The sequence below is a fragment of the Lytechinus variegatus genome, chromosome 13 (assembly GCF_018143015.1).
Source record: "Lytechinus variegatus isolate NC3 chromosome 13, Lvar_3.0, whole genome shotgun sequence".
In the NCBI taxonomy this organism is placed as follows: Eukaryota; Metazoa; Echinodermata; class Echinoidea; order Temnopleuroida; family Toxopneustidae; genus Lytechinus; species Lytechinus variegatus.
In genome coordinates, this window is record NC_054752.1 from 18,610,195 (window position 1) to 18,626,935 (window position 16,741).

The following is a 16,741-nucleotide window of genomic DNA, read 5'->3' on the forward strand; positions in this document are numbered from 1 at the left end:
AAGACCTAGATCTACATCAAAGTCATCACCATCATCATCATCCTCACAAAATCATACCGATATCAAATAACCAACACCAACCATAATCATCGGCACCACAAATTACGGTGGGCCCTCTTTAGCGTGATCCGCTCAGTGAAGCCGAACATTAACGTTTTTTTCTGTATATATTTTTTGTCATCAAGATCATTCTTTATTCAACCTGACACCACCGCCCCCCCTTCCCCCTCACTGGCACTGCATAAAAAAACACGTTACAATTGGGTTTGATCGACATACTGACCTCGTATTTTTCTGAGAGGATTATTAATTCTTTGGCTAACTGATAAGAACACCAACGTCTTTTTAAGAAGTCCACTAGTCTTTTGTTATTCTCGTTTCGGTTCCGCAGCTGTGTGTCTCGCAAACTCTCTCAACTCAGCCTCGCCTCGTGATTGCAGTGCCGTTTGAAAATTTTGTTGTCATTTTTTGGCGCATAATTTGTTTCTATGGCAAGTAATCATTACCACATGCGCTGCAGCGTTCATTTGCATAATTACGTTTGGTGAATATATTTCGCGCAATCACGTATGTGCGCATTCACCCATTTACAAGTAATGTGACGTCATTCGAGCCACTAAAAGTAAACAAACGTAACGCGCTTGCATATTGTGATGTCACAAAAGGAATGCGCAGGTGCCAATTCAGTTTAAAATTTCACTGTGTGGTAGCACATAGCAGAAGGAAATAAAGTGGCCGTAAAGAAATAACGATACGTGTTTATTTCATACCATAATCCTATTAAGGAAGGAGAGGAAGAGGTCAGTTATATAGGGATGCATGCCTCATGTGTTTATTGTACATGTACGGCAACTTTTAGTTATTAATGAATTTGGGGGTAATAAATGAAAAGGCATTATAGGCCTATGCCTTTAAATACCCTGGCCGCTGACGCCACCCCTGCATATACGCACTGATCAACTTTGTCCCTCAATATTTTCAGTCAGTTTTGTTCCTCGATCCTTGTACCTCTCATTTCCGACCTCCCGTATTTAGGCCACGATGCTTAAGTTTTTTTTTCTTCTGAATCAATAGAAGATTCTTAAAAAAATGAAATGATTTTATTCGTATCGAGATAGTAGGTTTACTTTTCTTCATGATAAGGAAAACTTTCCATTTGTTTCAATTGTATAAAGGGCTCCTCAGGGGAATAAGTTATTGATTTAAAATTGAGTTGATTGATTTAGAGTGTATGGCCATATAGCTTGTCCGTTTGTTCACACCTCATATGCCTATTATAGGCCCTGATTAATTTTGACACTTATATTTGAAACACTTCACCTCTGTCAAAGTCGTTTTTGCCAGTTTGTTTAAAAACGGATTTCTTATTATTATATCATTATTATCATTATTTGCTGTTATTTGGCTTTATTTGATTGTTCCTTATTTATATTTTTTCCCTTTTCTTACTCTAGTACCATTTCCCCTTTTCATCTTTCTTTCTTTCTTTCTGTCTTCCTTCCTTCCTTCCTTCTTTCTTTCTTTCTTTGTTTCTTTTTACAGGAGAATGAATAAATTCTTTCCGTAATTGTTTATTTTTCTCATGTCTTTCTCTCGATCCTCGCATTATTATAAAGCGTCGATCTCATTTGACCCTGATGCGTAATAGCTGGAAAATGATCGAGAAAATGGAAATTGTTTTGTTTGTGGCAGACCGTTACACATGTATGTGTACTGAATTGCCTAGCTATATTTGGACAGACAATTTTTTTTTTCATTTATTGCACACAGAAATAGCATATTGGAACTGATCGAGGGCCGTGGATCCCGGCCGTAGAGATTATAGAACCTAGCATCTTCGATTTAGAGGGGGTGGGGCCGGGGTGGACGGGCGGAAGTCTGAGGCCCGAATTCACGAAAAACCTAGCTCCTGGTTTTTGGTGGTTACTTCAAACCCCCTCCTGGTTTAAACCTCGTTTGTGAATCGGGCCTGAGGGTCTGAGGTGAGGTACCAGGCCGGTGTAACGGCAGATTTAGTCCTGGCAGATACTAGGCACAGTATCAGCCTGGACCATCCATATAAACGTAGTCAAACTGAACCAAATCTGCATACATCAAAACGCGGCAAACCCGGCAGATATACGGTTCCAAGTATGAACGATATTCGCCGTAGAACGATATGCGCCGGCGGATGAAACCCGTCGCTACACCAGCGCACAGGTCAAAGGTTGTTGGTATCAGCAACAAATGACGCGAAGTCGAAGAATGTGGGCAAAGAGAAAAGTTTGATAGTCTACTTTGTTTCCCCAAACAATATGAATGAGCAGCCAAAAGTTTCAAAGCGGATTACGCGTGAACTGTGAGTAGTCTATTCTAAATTAATGTTATTCGTATTTTTAGAGTTTTTAACGTAAAATTTTAGTTTACAATTTCGTCGATATTTTTTATTGCCAGTCCCACATACTTGAATTTGTGTTAGGACAATGGAAATGAACGAAACGTCTGCATGCCGTAACGTATTTAGACTCTTAACGTTACTTACGCCGATAAAAAAGAAAGACAGAAAGAACGAAAGAAAAGGAAAGGAAGAAAAACGAAAGAAAGAAAGAAAAGGAACAGAAGGAAGGAAGGGAAGAAAGGGAAACTGAGAAAAGAAGTAGGCCTAGAGTCTAGAGAAAGAAAGAAAGATGATGAATCATGAAGAAAGGGGGTTTAAATTGCCTTGGAATTGGATTAGTACGAAGGAAAGAAAGAAAATAAAGAAGGGGAGGGGAGAAAACTAAACTCTAGTACCAGTTAATAAGTTATTAAACTGTGATGTGAAATTCTAAATTGTCAAGCAGCACTGCTGGTGCCAGGTTTGTCAATCATTCATTGTCAGAAAGAACTAAAGTAAAGAAGGAAAGGAAGGAAGGAGTAAAGAAGGAACTAAAATAAAGAAAGAAAGAAAGGAAGAAAGAAAGGAAGGAAAGAAAGAAAAGAAATGAAGCAAGCAATACAGAAAGAACAAATCCGGAAAGTAGTAAAGGAAAAAAAGAAGAAGCAATAAAAAAAGAAAGGGTTAAAAGAAAGATGGAAAGAAGGACAAAAGAAAGAAAGAGAGGAAGGAAGGATTGAAAGAAGGAAGAAAGGAATTAAGGAAGAAATAAAGGAAAGGTAAAAGGATAGAAGGAAAGAAAGAAATAAAGGAAGGAAGGAAAGAAGCAAGCAATATATGAAAAAAGAAAAGGGAAAAGAATAGATGAAAGGAAGAAAAAAGAAAGACTGAGAGACAAAGAAAGGAAGAAATAAGAAAAAGGTAAATAAATGATCGATGGATGGAAGGAAGAAAGAAAAAAAAAAGTAATGAAGAATGAAGGAAAGAAAAGGGTAAAAGGAAGGAAAGAAAGGAAGAAGAGAAGAGATGAATATAGCATGGATGGACTCAAGAATTAAAGAAAGAAAACTATCAAAAAGAAAGGAAGGAAGGAAAGAAGGAAGGATGAAAGAAAGAAAGAAAGAAAGAAGAGACAAAAAAGGAAATAGCGAACAATATTTTTAAAAGGATAGAAAGAATGAAAGAACGAAATAAAGAAAAAAAGGAAATAAAAAGAAAGACAGTAACAAAAAAATGAAAGAAGAGAGGGAAGAAACAAAGATTGAAAAGAAAGAAGGAAAGAAAGATAGGAAGGAAACAGAGGAAGAAAGCTAGAACTATCATCATAAATAATTTATCAATTTCTTTTGGCTCAATTAAAATAGCTACGAATGAAAGTCAGAGTGTATCAACACACACATAAATGCATGTGTGGGGCTAATATGTATTCAGACGATATCACCAGAAACCGGGGGGGGGGGGGGGGCACTTCCATTCACGAGTGGATACCATGCGCGACCATGGGGTCTCAAAAAGCACCCTAAACACGTAATTTCCATATTCTGAAAATGCACCCCTTAACAAGTATTGGCGTGTGAAACCCTACCCTTAACAAGTATTGGAAACAAAACAATACTCTTGGCAAATATTCCCTGAAATGAACCCCTAAACAAGTACAGGAATGTTTTATTGTTACGGGTCCTTCGGTCGTTGGCTTTACCTTATTTGGTTTAGTACGACCCAACCTTCTACACCTCCCGCAAATAGGACTCTAAACACTTAGTGTTGGGGCAAAAAGGACATCCTTTATAAAACATCTTAATTTTGTTTTATCATCCCTGCAAATTCGACCCTAAACATGTAATTAGCGAAATAGATACCCTTTTTTCATTATATTTGTGTTTTTGACACCCTTATCACGTTACGTACGGTACGTAACGTGCCCTATCGTGAAAAGGACATCCTTTTTACGTGTTTTTTGGTCGCGCATGGTATCCACTCGTCAATGTAAGTGGCCCCCCCCCCCCCCTGGGCCAGAAACCTGATCTGTTTCAACCAAACAGAAGTGGAAATTTATCCTTTTACTGCTTACAAATGACAGAGTTACTCCAATTTTTAGGAAATATGAACATTATAAGAGCCTTTCATGAGTATGAACCGTGAATTTTGACAGTTCTGTGAGAGATTTCTGCCAGAGTTTAGCCAAGCTTCGTTCGCGCAGCCAGTAGAGAATTTACCAAGTGGGTTGTGTAGCTGGCTACATGTACACTGTATCTACTCTAGTAGCAATTACGTGCGATTCATTCTTTGTGTATTCTGTGTGTGATTGACAGAATTTATCGGGGGGAAATGTTTTGCAGTGAATTTGACCATTTCTTTCATTTTTTTTTTATGTTCTTTTCCCTGAAAAAAAATCAGAAAGTAATTGCCTTTCAGCACTCTCTTCTGTGCAAAAGTAAATTTTAGAATGGTCAAACAGTTGCATGCATAGATGCGAATTCACAGGAATTGTGTTTGCTTCTGTCACCCGAGTCCTGGCACAGTAGACCTACAAGAGAATTCCCCCATCTCAACAAAATTAAAAAAGAAGACTTGTTGTGTAGCAGTGTACAAAATGATTGAAGCAAATATATACCAGGAAAACTACATGTATTTTCTGGATTGACCAATCAATTCTTGATTCCGACCAAGTTCTTTTCCATGGAAAAACAAGGAAAATTAGCTATGAGGAACCATACCATAAATATACTGTACATGTAGTTGATAAAATAGCTTATCAAATTATAAATTAGCAATGCAATCACTGTTTAATAAAAATGCAACCTGTAAATATTTTGCTATTTCTCCAGTTTATCCTTATTCAATTTCTTCAATGTAATAGATGAAGAGAAAAATAATTTTTTTTTTGTAATTCAAGTACTGAAACTTCTTTTAAGAGTAGATAAAGTTTGGCTAATAAAATAAGTGTACCCTGCATGGGTTAAGCTTGTCTTGTTTGTAAAAAAATGAAGAAAAAAAGACTTGTTCATCTGGATTGTATTTTTGTTTCATCTTTATTTTTCACAGGGAGAGATATTTAAACAGAGAGAGGGTTCAACATAGATTTGACCCATCTGGGCAAGGACTAGCCAGGACACATCCACTGGTGGTTAGTAATTTACTATTAACTATATAATAAAATACATGAATTACTTGGCGTTTACATGTATAGCCCATTTTCTGAAGTCTGGTTTTACGGGAACGTTGTAGCCCAGTGGATTAAAAGTAGTCTCCGGACTTTGAATCAGAGGTTCGTGGGTTCGAATCCCAGCAATGGCGTAGTTTCCTTCAGCAGGAAATTTATCCACATTGTGCTTCAACCCAGGTGAGGTGAATGGGTACCCGGCAGGAATTTATTCCTTGAAATGCAGCATTTAAACAGAGAGAGGGTTTAACATTTAAACAGCGATCAGCAGCTGATCGCTGGAAAGGCTGCAAATATGAAAGAACCGCACTAATTGGTTCCCAGGCAGTATTTTGAACAGAGTGCGCATGCAACGATGATCATGATTGGTCATTGGTACATATATTTAGCAATTGATTGCAAACCTTTGTGTTACGGAGCCTTGTTTAAATACCAAGTTTTCATTTGTATGCATTGGTATGTAAGGTATCACTTTGGTTAGATCATACTCAGAGAATGATTATTATTCTCAGGTTCCCACAGTCGTGGAAAATTCTGGACCATCCTGGAAAAAATTAGTGGTCACAGAAAATTCAGGGAATAATGGAAAATTTGTGAAAAGTCATGGAATTGCATTTCCCTCTTGGCTATGACAGCTTCCCAGTTTGTTGTGTCTTGCAACTCTCATACTCTGTGATCATAAATGGTGTTCATGATTTCCATTTTTATTGTCTCACCTGCATAACAGAGTGAGACTATAGGCGCCGCTTTTCCGACGGCAGCGGGGCCGTCAACATCAAATCTGAACCTGAGGTTAAGTTTTTGAAATGACATAACTTAGAAAGTATATGGGCCTAGTTCATGAAACTTGGCCATAAGGTTAATCAAGTATTACTGAAGATCCGTTTAGAGTTTCATGTCACATGACCAAGGTCAAAGGTCATTTAGGGTCAATGAATTTAGACCTTGTTGGGGGAATCAACATCAAAATCTTAACCTGAGGTTAAGTTTTTGAAATGTCATCATGGACCTAGTTCATTAAACTTGGACATAAGGTTAATCAAGTATCATCAAACATCCTGCATGAGTTTCACGTCACATGACCAAGGTCAAAGGTCATTTAGGGTCAATGAACTTTGGCCGATTTGGGGGTATCTGTTGAATTACAATCAAAACTTTAAAAGTTTTTGGATCTCATTCATGAAACTTGGACATAATACACAGCATGCATCCATGACTCTAAGTTGCAAGAAAGGTTTGTAAACCCCCACCTTAATCAGATATCAACTGAGATAATTGATTGCTTCTTTCCCCAGATCATTTTGATTAATGTACTAAATTAAAGCAGGGACGTAAACTTAAAGCACGTCACTGATTTAAGGTACAGGTATATTGATGCTTGGCAAGGGTTAAATATATGCTCCTTTTGCGGCCCTTTGAGTGTAAAGTTTGGTTTACAAGATTCACGCCTAATTTTGGAACCACTATTGTTATTGATGTCATGTGGAAGGTACATGTATACTTGTTTTTTTCTTTAGATAATTAGTATATTTATATTTGTGTACACTTCCATAGTATGGCTGATAACTATCATGAGTCAATGTTAGTTTGTGTTTATTTTTTCTCTCTCAATCTATCTCTCTTTATTCAGGTAAACTTGGAGTTGGCTTATTTGATTGCCAGTGAGGATGAAAAGCAGAAAGAAAGAGAGAAGCGTGGAGCAGAATCACCTCGAGATGAGGGGAAGAAAAACAAGATTTTATTGGAACAAGATGCGATGCCAAGGATCAAGTCACTCCCAAAGAAAAAAATTAGAGTTCAAGCATCTGAGATAGAGAGACTAGCCAAAAATGCTCAATCTACTTTGGTAAAAACAAAAGAAGGAAGTTTCTTGGTTTCGTTATTTCACTCTCAATTTGTCTATCCATCCCTCCTTCTTTTTCCAATCTTTTCTCTATCTTTCCTTCTCACCTTAATCTCTCTCTCCTCCCTCCCTCCAGGTATCCTCTCCCTCATAACCACTTCTCTCTCTCTCTTTCTTTCTTTCTTTCTCTCTTTCTTTCTTTCTTTCTTTCTTTCTCTCTCTCTTTCATTCTTATGCGCTATCCTCCCTTTCTCTGATAGTGTTACTTTGTTTATTTCCCTTGCATTTCATTTTGCTTTATACTGTGTATACATGGATTTTTTTTTATCAGTACATTTTTGTATCTTATCTGCATTTTCTTATTCATTATTGAGCATGTTCTAAGATCATATATCAGGTTTTCTGGGGAAACTTCAATTTTACTGTTTATTTTGATTTGTGTATTTAATCTTCCTAACAAATTGTTTCTTTCTCTCATTTTATCTTCCAGAAAAGCATTGATGCAGACAAGATAAGTACAGTCTATCGCTTCAGGCAACAAATGATTCCATATGAAGTTAGACATCAGGTTAGTATGTTTTCACCTATATACCAATGAATATTTTTTCTCTTTTTAAAAATTGTATTTATTAAAGCTAATATACATGTATCATCAGGATGAACTCTCCTGATTAGTATTAAATAACTTCTCTTGGCTTGTTTAGATTTTTGTAATGCTTTACTGCATGCATAACAGCTCATCCTGACGATTAGATCTTAAGCTTAAACACTTATGGAACTGCCACTAGAGCTATAGAACTGTAGCTTTGTACACACAATCCTCCCTGGAACATCAGAACCATCTATACTTGCTTTAGGGATCAATCAAACCTATATTTTGGGCCATTCCTGTTATTTCCACAAGAGATAGCTGTGATGTTTTCTCTCTTAATAGCACCTTCATAATCTTACTTCAAAAATAATATAGTAATTCATACAAGCTTCCAGTAAAGTCAATGTTGTTAGTTTACAATTGTTCCTCTTTTCTGGAATACTCCCCATGGAGTGGTGGATGTACATGTATGTAGAATGTATTTAATTAAGAGAAAGTTAGAATAAGATTAATGGATGGCATGATGTGTTTTTGGAGAGCATTTCATCAACATGTTTGTCGGACCAGTTGTTGGATCTGATATCTTTCTTTGAATATGATTGGCTGAGGAGAACAGTCCTGTTGTAACTATCAGATAAACATACTTTGTAAACTTTTTATGAGATGAACATGTATCTATTAAATGCAGAATGATTTATAAAAAGTACATTCATAACCTGCTAAACCGACCTCCTGTCTGTAATTATTAAGACCACTTTTATTTCCCTTGTTATCTATATAGAATCTTTCGATATAAACACCTGCACATGAAGACTAATTGTTGGCTTAGGGTTGTAGGTTTCACTGTATAATACTTTCTGTAATGTTCTTTGTTGCAGGGCAAAGTGAAGCAGATCTCCACGAATGTCCATGCCATGTTGAATGCAGAAGAAGCATGGAGGTATAGGAAAGAAAATGGTGAGATATACTTGGTATATTTTATGTTTAGTTTCCTTGTGTAGTGTTTCTGACTTTCACCTTGTAATCAGAGTGTTGTGTCTTCATATCCTGCTTCTGCAAAATCAGACAGGGTTTGCAGTTGTCCAGAATGTGAAATATGATCCCCGGGAAGCATATAAACGTACAGGGAAGTTCTGACAAATGAGGTTTGGTTTAAAAACGGTTGTATTGCAATTGTACATCGATATAGTTTAGTCACCCCCCCCACCCCTCCTGCCATACACACCCCCACATACACCCCAGTGGACTTACCAGACTTACCCCAACTCCTTGCATACAGGAACTGTAAACTGTGGTGAATCGTTTTTCTTGCATGTTAATGAAAGTGGGATCATATTCTCCCCTTTAATTTCAGATGAAAGAGAAAAAGTAAAGAAATATCGAGAGCAGCAGAAAGCTAAGGTGAGCTGATTAAAGTTGATATATTTGATATATATAGGCTTTACCTAAAATAATTGCTACTTGTACTACATATACAGGTATTTTCTTTGTGTGTTTTTTTTCCCTCTGTCTCTTTGAGATGAAATATTAATGCCACCCTTTTACCTTTTTTAAATGGTAGTTTTGCCATTGTAGTAACTTTGTATTCAGGAATCAGCAGGTCGACAATCAAAATTTTAAGTTTACTTGAGATACCATAGCATCTAACAACAAAATTTGCAAAGTTGATATTAAAATAAGGTGAAATTATAAAAATCTTAAAACTGGGCACCAAGATTGCATCTTGAAGCCATTACCTTAAAGGCCTCAGACTTCATACAAGCTACACATCATGATTCTCTTCGTTGTGATCTGCATGTGTAATATTTCTTTTGTATTTGACAGCGCAACATGTCACATCAACATGTACTTTTTCATATGTCTTCTTTGGAATTGCCATACTCCGTGACTGTTTATTCCGCATACATTCGTAATTCCGAAGCTTCGTTATTCCGAAGGTTCGGATATTCCAAAATCCGAAGGTTCGATATTCCGAAGGTTCGTAATTCTGAAGGTTCGTTAGTCCGAAAACAAAATGAGGTTCGTAATTCCGAAGATTTGTTAATCCTAAAACGAAATGAGGTTAATTCCGAAGATTCGTTAGTCTGAAAACTAAATGATTAACGAACCTTATTTCGTTTTGGGACTAACGAACCTTCGGAACAACGAATCATACTTCGTTTTTGGATTAACGAACTTTCTGAACATCAAACCTTATTTCGTTTTCGGAATATCGAACCTTCGGAATAATGCCACAAATGTTCGGATTAACAAACCCTTTTACGTTTTTTGATTAACGAACATCGAGGTATAGGCAATTTACGTGTTTCGGAATTACGAAGTATAACTGTTTATTCAATAGTTATTTTCGTTTTTCTTGACACAGGCAAAGGAGAAGGTTGCTCAGGAGGCTAAGGAGAGGGAAATGGCAAAGCTACCACCAGGAATCAGGTCAGAGATCTTTGTTAATTACCTCTTGACCCGGGGGGGGGGGGCACTTACATCGTCGAGTGAATACCATGCGAGACCCCCAAAAACATGTAAAAAGGATGTCTTTTTCAAGATAGGGCACGTTACGTACGTAACGTGATAAGGGTGTCAAAAACACAAAAATAATGAAAAAAGGTATCTATCTCGCTAGGAAAGTTACGTGCTGAGGGTCAAATTTGTGGGGATGATAAAACAAAATGAAGTGTTTTAAAGGATGTCCTTTTTGCCCCAACACTATGTGTTTAGAGTCCGATTTGCACGAGGTGTGGAAGGTGGGGTCGTACTTAATCAAATGATGTGTGAAGGTAAAACCGACGACCGAAGGATCTAACACTGACATTACCTGACATAACAATAAAATATGGCTGTACTTGTTTATAGGGGTTCATTTCATGGAATACTTGCCAAGAATATCGTTTTGTTTCCAATACTTGTTAATGGTAGGATTTTACACACCAATACTTGTTAAGGGGTGCATTTTCAGTAAATGGAAAATATGTGTTTAGGGTGCTTTTCGAGACCCCATGGTCGCGCATGGTATCCACTCGTGAATGGAAGTGGCCATCCCCCGGGTCTTGATCCACACATGCTCTTGTCTAACTCAGTCAGACCGCAGGTCCCTATGCTAATGAGCAAAAAGGCCAGATTCATCCAAATCATCTTGTGGCTGAATCCTCCTCCTTGCAAAATCTTGTGATTTGTGAGATTTTCTTTCTCTAAGAATTTACCTGTTTTAACCTCAAGTTAAATGAAATATTATTGCACCATCAGATAGAGTAAAAGTTACCCTTTCATATTGGTCATTTATTTTGTATACAATATTTTGTTAAATAAGTAAATTTCTGGCCTGAAAGTGTGCCTCAAAACTGAATTTTCTTCCTCTGTTTTCTTTTGCAAATTGTGCAAAACTTTTTATTTTGAGCCTCAATGATATCTATATCACCATAAAGCTGAACTTCTGTACTTTCTCACAATGCCACTCTTGATATGCGGCACCTTTTAATCGGGTCAAGATCACACTTTTCCCACCAAGGTACAAGACGAGATTTCTGAAATTTTGTACTTGCATAAAAAACCAGAGTCCTGATTGGCTGGATAAGGTTCACAGAACAACAAGCGCGGGGTATTTGAGGAGATTACCACATGGGAAGTGTGACCTTCCCACAAACCCAGGCACTGGAACCGTTGGAATTTGAAACTGGGTGGTCTCTTTGACCAATCAGAGTGCAGTATTCTTGTTTTCAAACTGCTTTATGTACTTGGTAAATGAAAAGTGTGATCTTGACCCGATGAAACCAATTCTTATTTTGAAACCTATATCATTTTAAAGCATACATATTCAGCTTTATCATGATATAGAAATCATTTGGGCTCAAACATAAATAAGTGTGAAAATAGCAGCTTTTGTCAGGTGAAAATAGTTATTTTGTAGCATATTTTAGATCAAAATTTTAACCTATATTACAAAATCTTTAAATAAATCCAAACACATGACGTAAAAGAATGATTCTTCTTCTTTACAATGGTACCAAATTCATGAAATTCGATGGACAATTAGAGCAGCAATGACCGAATGAAAAGAGGTGTTTTGGTCCGCATCAAGCTCATTAAATATGCAAAACAACTCAAGTCATGAATATCACTTGGATGAAAGAAGCCACTTTCATGGGACCTGCAGTCTGACTGAACTCTCGTTCAGTTTGATCCCACATGGTCTAATCCTCATTCATGTGCAACCATTCTGTGTGCCATCCATCTGGTTTAATTTTAATTCATTCCTTTTATCATTTTATTTTGTTTTCAGTTAGGCTATCCCCAAATATAATATCAACTCGGTCAAATACCCCATTTAGTCTATATGTTAAGAGTTTGGTCGCAAAAGGGGTTAGATCCACTTTGGACCATTCAGAGAAAATCATGTTTTTGTATTCTCCCATATTGCAATATTCGTATGAGAAACTAAATTTTCATGATGTACTACCCTGCCGTGTGAACATAAATTTGAGTATAAAATAAATGTACCCATCTTAATTTTTTCTAATTATTTTTTTCTCAGAAAAATACCACTATGGATCTAGCCCTTTTTGAAAGCAAACTGAATGGATCCAATCCCTTTAAACAAAAGAGTGATTTTTCTTTGCCACTTTTATTCATGATTGGTATCATCAGAGTGACTAAAAATCTATAAGTTTTGAGACAAAAGCAATAAAATTTTGTGAAAAATGGATCTGACCCCTTTTGACAAATGAGCTCTTCAGAAAAGTTTGTTTGCAAAAGGGGTTGGATCCACTCCAAGAAAATCATATTTTTTTTTAAATTCTCCCTTATTGCAATATACTTATGCGAAAGTAAATTTTCATGATAGTGATGCCCTACAATGTGAACATAAAATTGACAAAATCTACCCCCGTATGGATCTAACCCCTTTTGCTAGCAAACTGAAATGGGTCTAACCCGTTTTGAAAAAAAGTGATTTTTCTTTGTCATTTTTGTTCACTTTTTAATGGAATTCAACTTTCTTTAGGTATCATCTTATAAAGCTACTAAAAGTCTATACATTGAGACAAAAACAAACAATATTTGATGAAAAATGGGTCTAACCCCTTTTGAAAAAAAAGAGAATTTTCTTTGTCATTTTTGTTCACCTTTTAATGGGAATTTCAACTTTTCTTTTTGGTATCATCTTGTAAAGCTACTAAAAGTCTATACATTGAGATAAAAACAAACCGTATTTGATGAAAAATTGGTCTAACCCCTTTTGAAAAAAAAGTGATTTTTCTTTGTCATTTTTGTTTACTTTTTAATGGGAAAACTCACTTCTTTTGGTATCATCTTTTAGAGCTACTAAAAATCTATGCTTTGAGACAAAATCAAATTAAATTTGTGAAAAATGGGTCTAACCCCTTTTGCAACTTCCAATGATGAAAGGACTAATAAGGAATTAAGTAAAGAAGATCATGAGGGTATTAGATGAAATGAGAATTAGACCAAGTGTGTTTAAGTGTAGTGTATACCAAACGGCAAATTCAACAAAATGGATACTAGACCAAATGGCCGGTATTCTGAAGTCAGGTTTAACTTAAACAGTGGTCTAATTCTGTGCTAAAATTATGGGGAGCCAAAAATTATGTTTATATTTTATAGTTCTTTACGTTTACTATTGTTTCCTTATGCTTTCATAATGAAGGAAAATAATTCAGTTATCATTCCCAGACAATTACAGTGTCAAATTTGACAATTTGAGTGTCAAATGAGTTAATAAATTGGATGTGTACCGTTAAGGATTTGTGCCCCAGTTGGCTCTCCATAATTAAACTACAACAAGCTAGGGTTTAATTCAAACCGGAGTTCAGAATACAGGCAAATGGGTTTAGCCCATGTGGTATTTGAATATCAGAGAAGTAGAACTGCAGTGAATGTAAATCCAAACCAGGATCTTTTTGGATATATATATATACATGTAGGTCTCTCTAGGTGCTATCAAAGTAGGATGATCCAGCTGAAATCGTGTGGAATAGTGACAGATACTATTAGAAGGATAATCAAGATTTGTCAAATTTTGTGCAGAAAGCAGTGGTTTCATTTTAGGGGAGTAATGAGTAATAGAAGTTCCAGCCTGCTTTTACACAAGTTTTTTTTTATTTAAAGCTGTGTGCGTTGAAGAAGTTGTGATGGGAAAGATATTGCATGCCATGTACATCTACAGGTGATTCAAAAGGGACTGTATTACTACTTTGCCTTAGACCAGCCGGCTATTTACAGCCTGCAAGTTTTTCAAGGTATAAATTATGGCCTGGTATCCATCATCACCTAGGTCGAGTGCAGCAGAATGTAGATTATGTTTTGCTGAAAGAAATAGAGTACCGAAGTGTGACATCAATGTCATGAGAACGAACCAGCTGGTTCTAAACAGAGTCACAGCTGACGATCGTCTTTACACATCTGTATTTGCAAAAATGGTGATCTTTTTCCCTGGTTGTAATACCAACTGCAGTTTTTGTAAGTTTTCAAAAGATGAAAGTGAAAAGGAAAAATGGATTAGGACATTAAGGTTGGTATACATTTTTGATCTCATTTAGTGATCAAAACGATGTTGATCAATTTGCGTTTTGAGGCAATGAATTTGGCTCCTCTGAAAAATAGATTGCAACTGATGAAATTCCAATAGCATCCATTTTCTCCTATGAGAAACACACGCTATATACATGTAGACCAATCAGTTGTTTAGAACCAGGCAGCCATGACATCATGGCAACTGACATCATCGCTTCGGTACACTATTACAACATGACTGGGATTTGAACCTACAACTTTCTGTTTTAAAGTCCCGAGGCTAATCCATTGAGCCATTACACCCCCATGTTTCCACATGTCCTAATTTCCTTTTTACTTTAATATTGTAGGATGGAGATAAAGCGCCAGCAGGAGAAGCAAAGTAAAACTGCTGTACTTGAAAAACTCCTTGAGCCTGATCGAAGCAAAACAAGTTCACCTCGGTGCAGCGCTCCCATAGAATCTGAGGATGGCTTTGCTGATGCAGAGGAAAGCCTGTACGAGGATGATTTTGAAGAGGAGGAAGAGGGTGCAGATGATGAGAGGGTAGAATGCTCCTCTGGAAAAGAACTTGAGATGGTTGATGGAGATGACATGACGAGTGAAGATACTATCAGTAGGAAAACAGATGGCACCGAATATGAAGCCCCCATTGCTGCTGTCACTACGGCCAACGATGCAGGAAGTGTTTCCTCATTTCCATCTACCACCTTGACCTCGGCCACCTCTAGACCACAGAGCAAAAGATCAACCCACCAGGATCAAGAAGCAGCCGAAGCATATGAGGACGACAGCTTCGAGAGCGATAACGACGATGCGGATGATCAGAGCGTGTTCATGACAGATGTCAACCCAGGCAGTATTACTGGAAGTAGAAACAGTTCAAGAGCTCCATCACCTACAAAGTCATCAGGTAGGCTGCACAAGGAGGACATTACTGTCACTGAAGAGAAAAGCACCTCAGAATCAAGCTGGAAGCATGGTCACCAGGACCATATCGGAGGTCAGAGAGGCGATAACCCTGGGTCAGGAGATGTGAAGCGGCTGGCCAATCAGCTTGCTCGAGCTGTTGTTAGGAATACGGCTGAAGAGGAAGGTGTGTCCTACTCATCCATGTCTTCAATCCAGACTGATAGGTCAAAGGTCAAAGTTGTAGATGTTGAACAGGCTGAAGATGAACAAAGAAATAGGCAGATGACCCAAGAGTACACCAGAACGGAAAGCGTTGTCTCGTTGAGTGATAGAGTGAAGATGGACCTAGCGAAGGAAAGAGATACTTGAAACATATTTAAAGTCACACTCGGGTTGAAGATACTTAGTCACCCATTGAGTGATGGTTCTGATGGATATCTGGGCCTAGTGACACAAATGTTAGCAATTACATCATTGCATGTGCCTTTTCCTCAGTAGACTGAGGAACCAGTCAGAAATGTTCTTTCAAATAAGCAATTAATCGCTATCCTTTGTGTTACGGGGCCCTGAGCAACAAAGAGCTAAAGATGTTGATATTGTTACAAATATAGGCTGAACATTTTGTCAAAGATTAAAAGCTCAAGGTCAAAACTGGTTGCTGTTTACATCTCTCTCTAATAAATTGTAATCAGTAGACTAGTAGATTTTCTAATTACCATAGGCTGAACACATTGTGCAAGATTCAAATCCTGGTTTGCAATGTTCACTAGACATCTCTGGTTTTCTGATTGACCAGTAGATTTTATTTTTCCATTGGCTGAACATGTGGATATTCTTTTTAACTTACAGTGTATAACCCAATTTTCTCAGGAGATTGCTTTTCACATATGCTGAACGAATTGCCCAATATTCTGAACTGTGTTTTAACTATTTTGATATGAATCTCAAACTCTTAAATTTAATCCATGATGGGGTCATATTTTACGTTAGATATTTGGCTGAATCTGTACAATAGGCAAATTCAGATCTTTTAACCATGGCCAAAATACATGTATGACAGGGTAATAGTTATTTATTTTTATATGAGAATGTTTTTATTTAGAGGCACTCTAATGCATGTAATCATGGGATATTGATACTGAGTGGTCTTTGTGTTTTAGGTTGAAGATAAAGTATAGGATTGTAGCCCAATCTTCCTAATAACTTGCCAATTATCATTATTTTGTCTTTTTCAATCAAACTTTTTTACTGTTAATAGCCATTTTTTAACAAGGCATTTTAAGAGCAATTTACTTGGAGGGCAGGTAAATTTTGCACCCCGGCCCCTTAGATGTGGTCCGTGAAAGATCCAAT

General features: G+C 37.0%; 1 protein-coding gene across 1 annotated transcript; it reads left to right on the plus strand.

Annotated features, from left to right (window-relative positions):
* Positions 1–1,920: 1,920 nt before the first annotated feature.
* LOC121426383 (inner centromere protein A-like) lies at positions 1,921–16,056 on the plus strand. The gene is made up of 8 exons (XM_041622670.1): positions 1,921–2,338; positions 5,402–5,483; positions 7,150–7,365; positions 7,853–7,930; positions 8,833–8,911; positions 9,309–9,355; positions 10,320–10,384; positions 14,827–16,056. The coding sequence occupies exons 1-8, from the start codon at positions 2,295–2,297 to the stop codon at positions 15,755–15,757; spliced, it is 1,542 nt and encodes a 513-aa protein (XP_041478604.1). The 5' UTR covers positions 1,921–2,294; the 3' UTR covers positions 15,758–16,056.
* The last annotated feature ends 685 nt before the right edge of the window (positions 16,057–16,741 follow it).

Bases quoted from the DNA above. Each gene is read 5' to 3' on its own strand.
- LOC121426383 (XM_041622670.1), top strand. From the start codon at position 2,295: ATGAATGAGCAGCCAAAAGTTTCAAAGCGGATTACGCGTGAACT. The intron at 7,366-7,852 runs GTAAAAACAAAA...TTTATCTTCCAG, and splicing joins AAAATGCTCAATCTACTTTG to AAAAGCATTGATGCAGACAA. The intron at 8,912-9,308 runs GTGAGATATACT...CTTTAATTTCAG, and splicing joins GAGGTATAGGAAAGAAAATG to ATGAAAGAGAAAAAGTAAAG.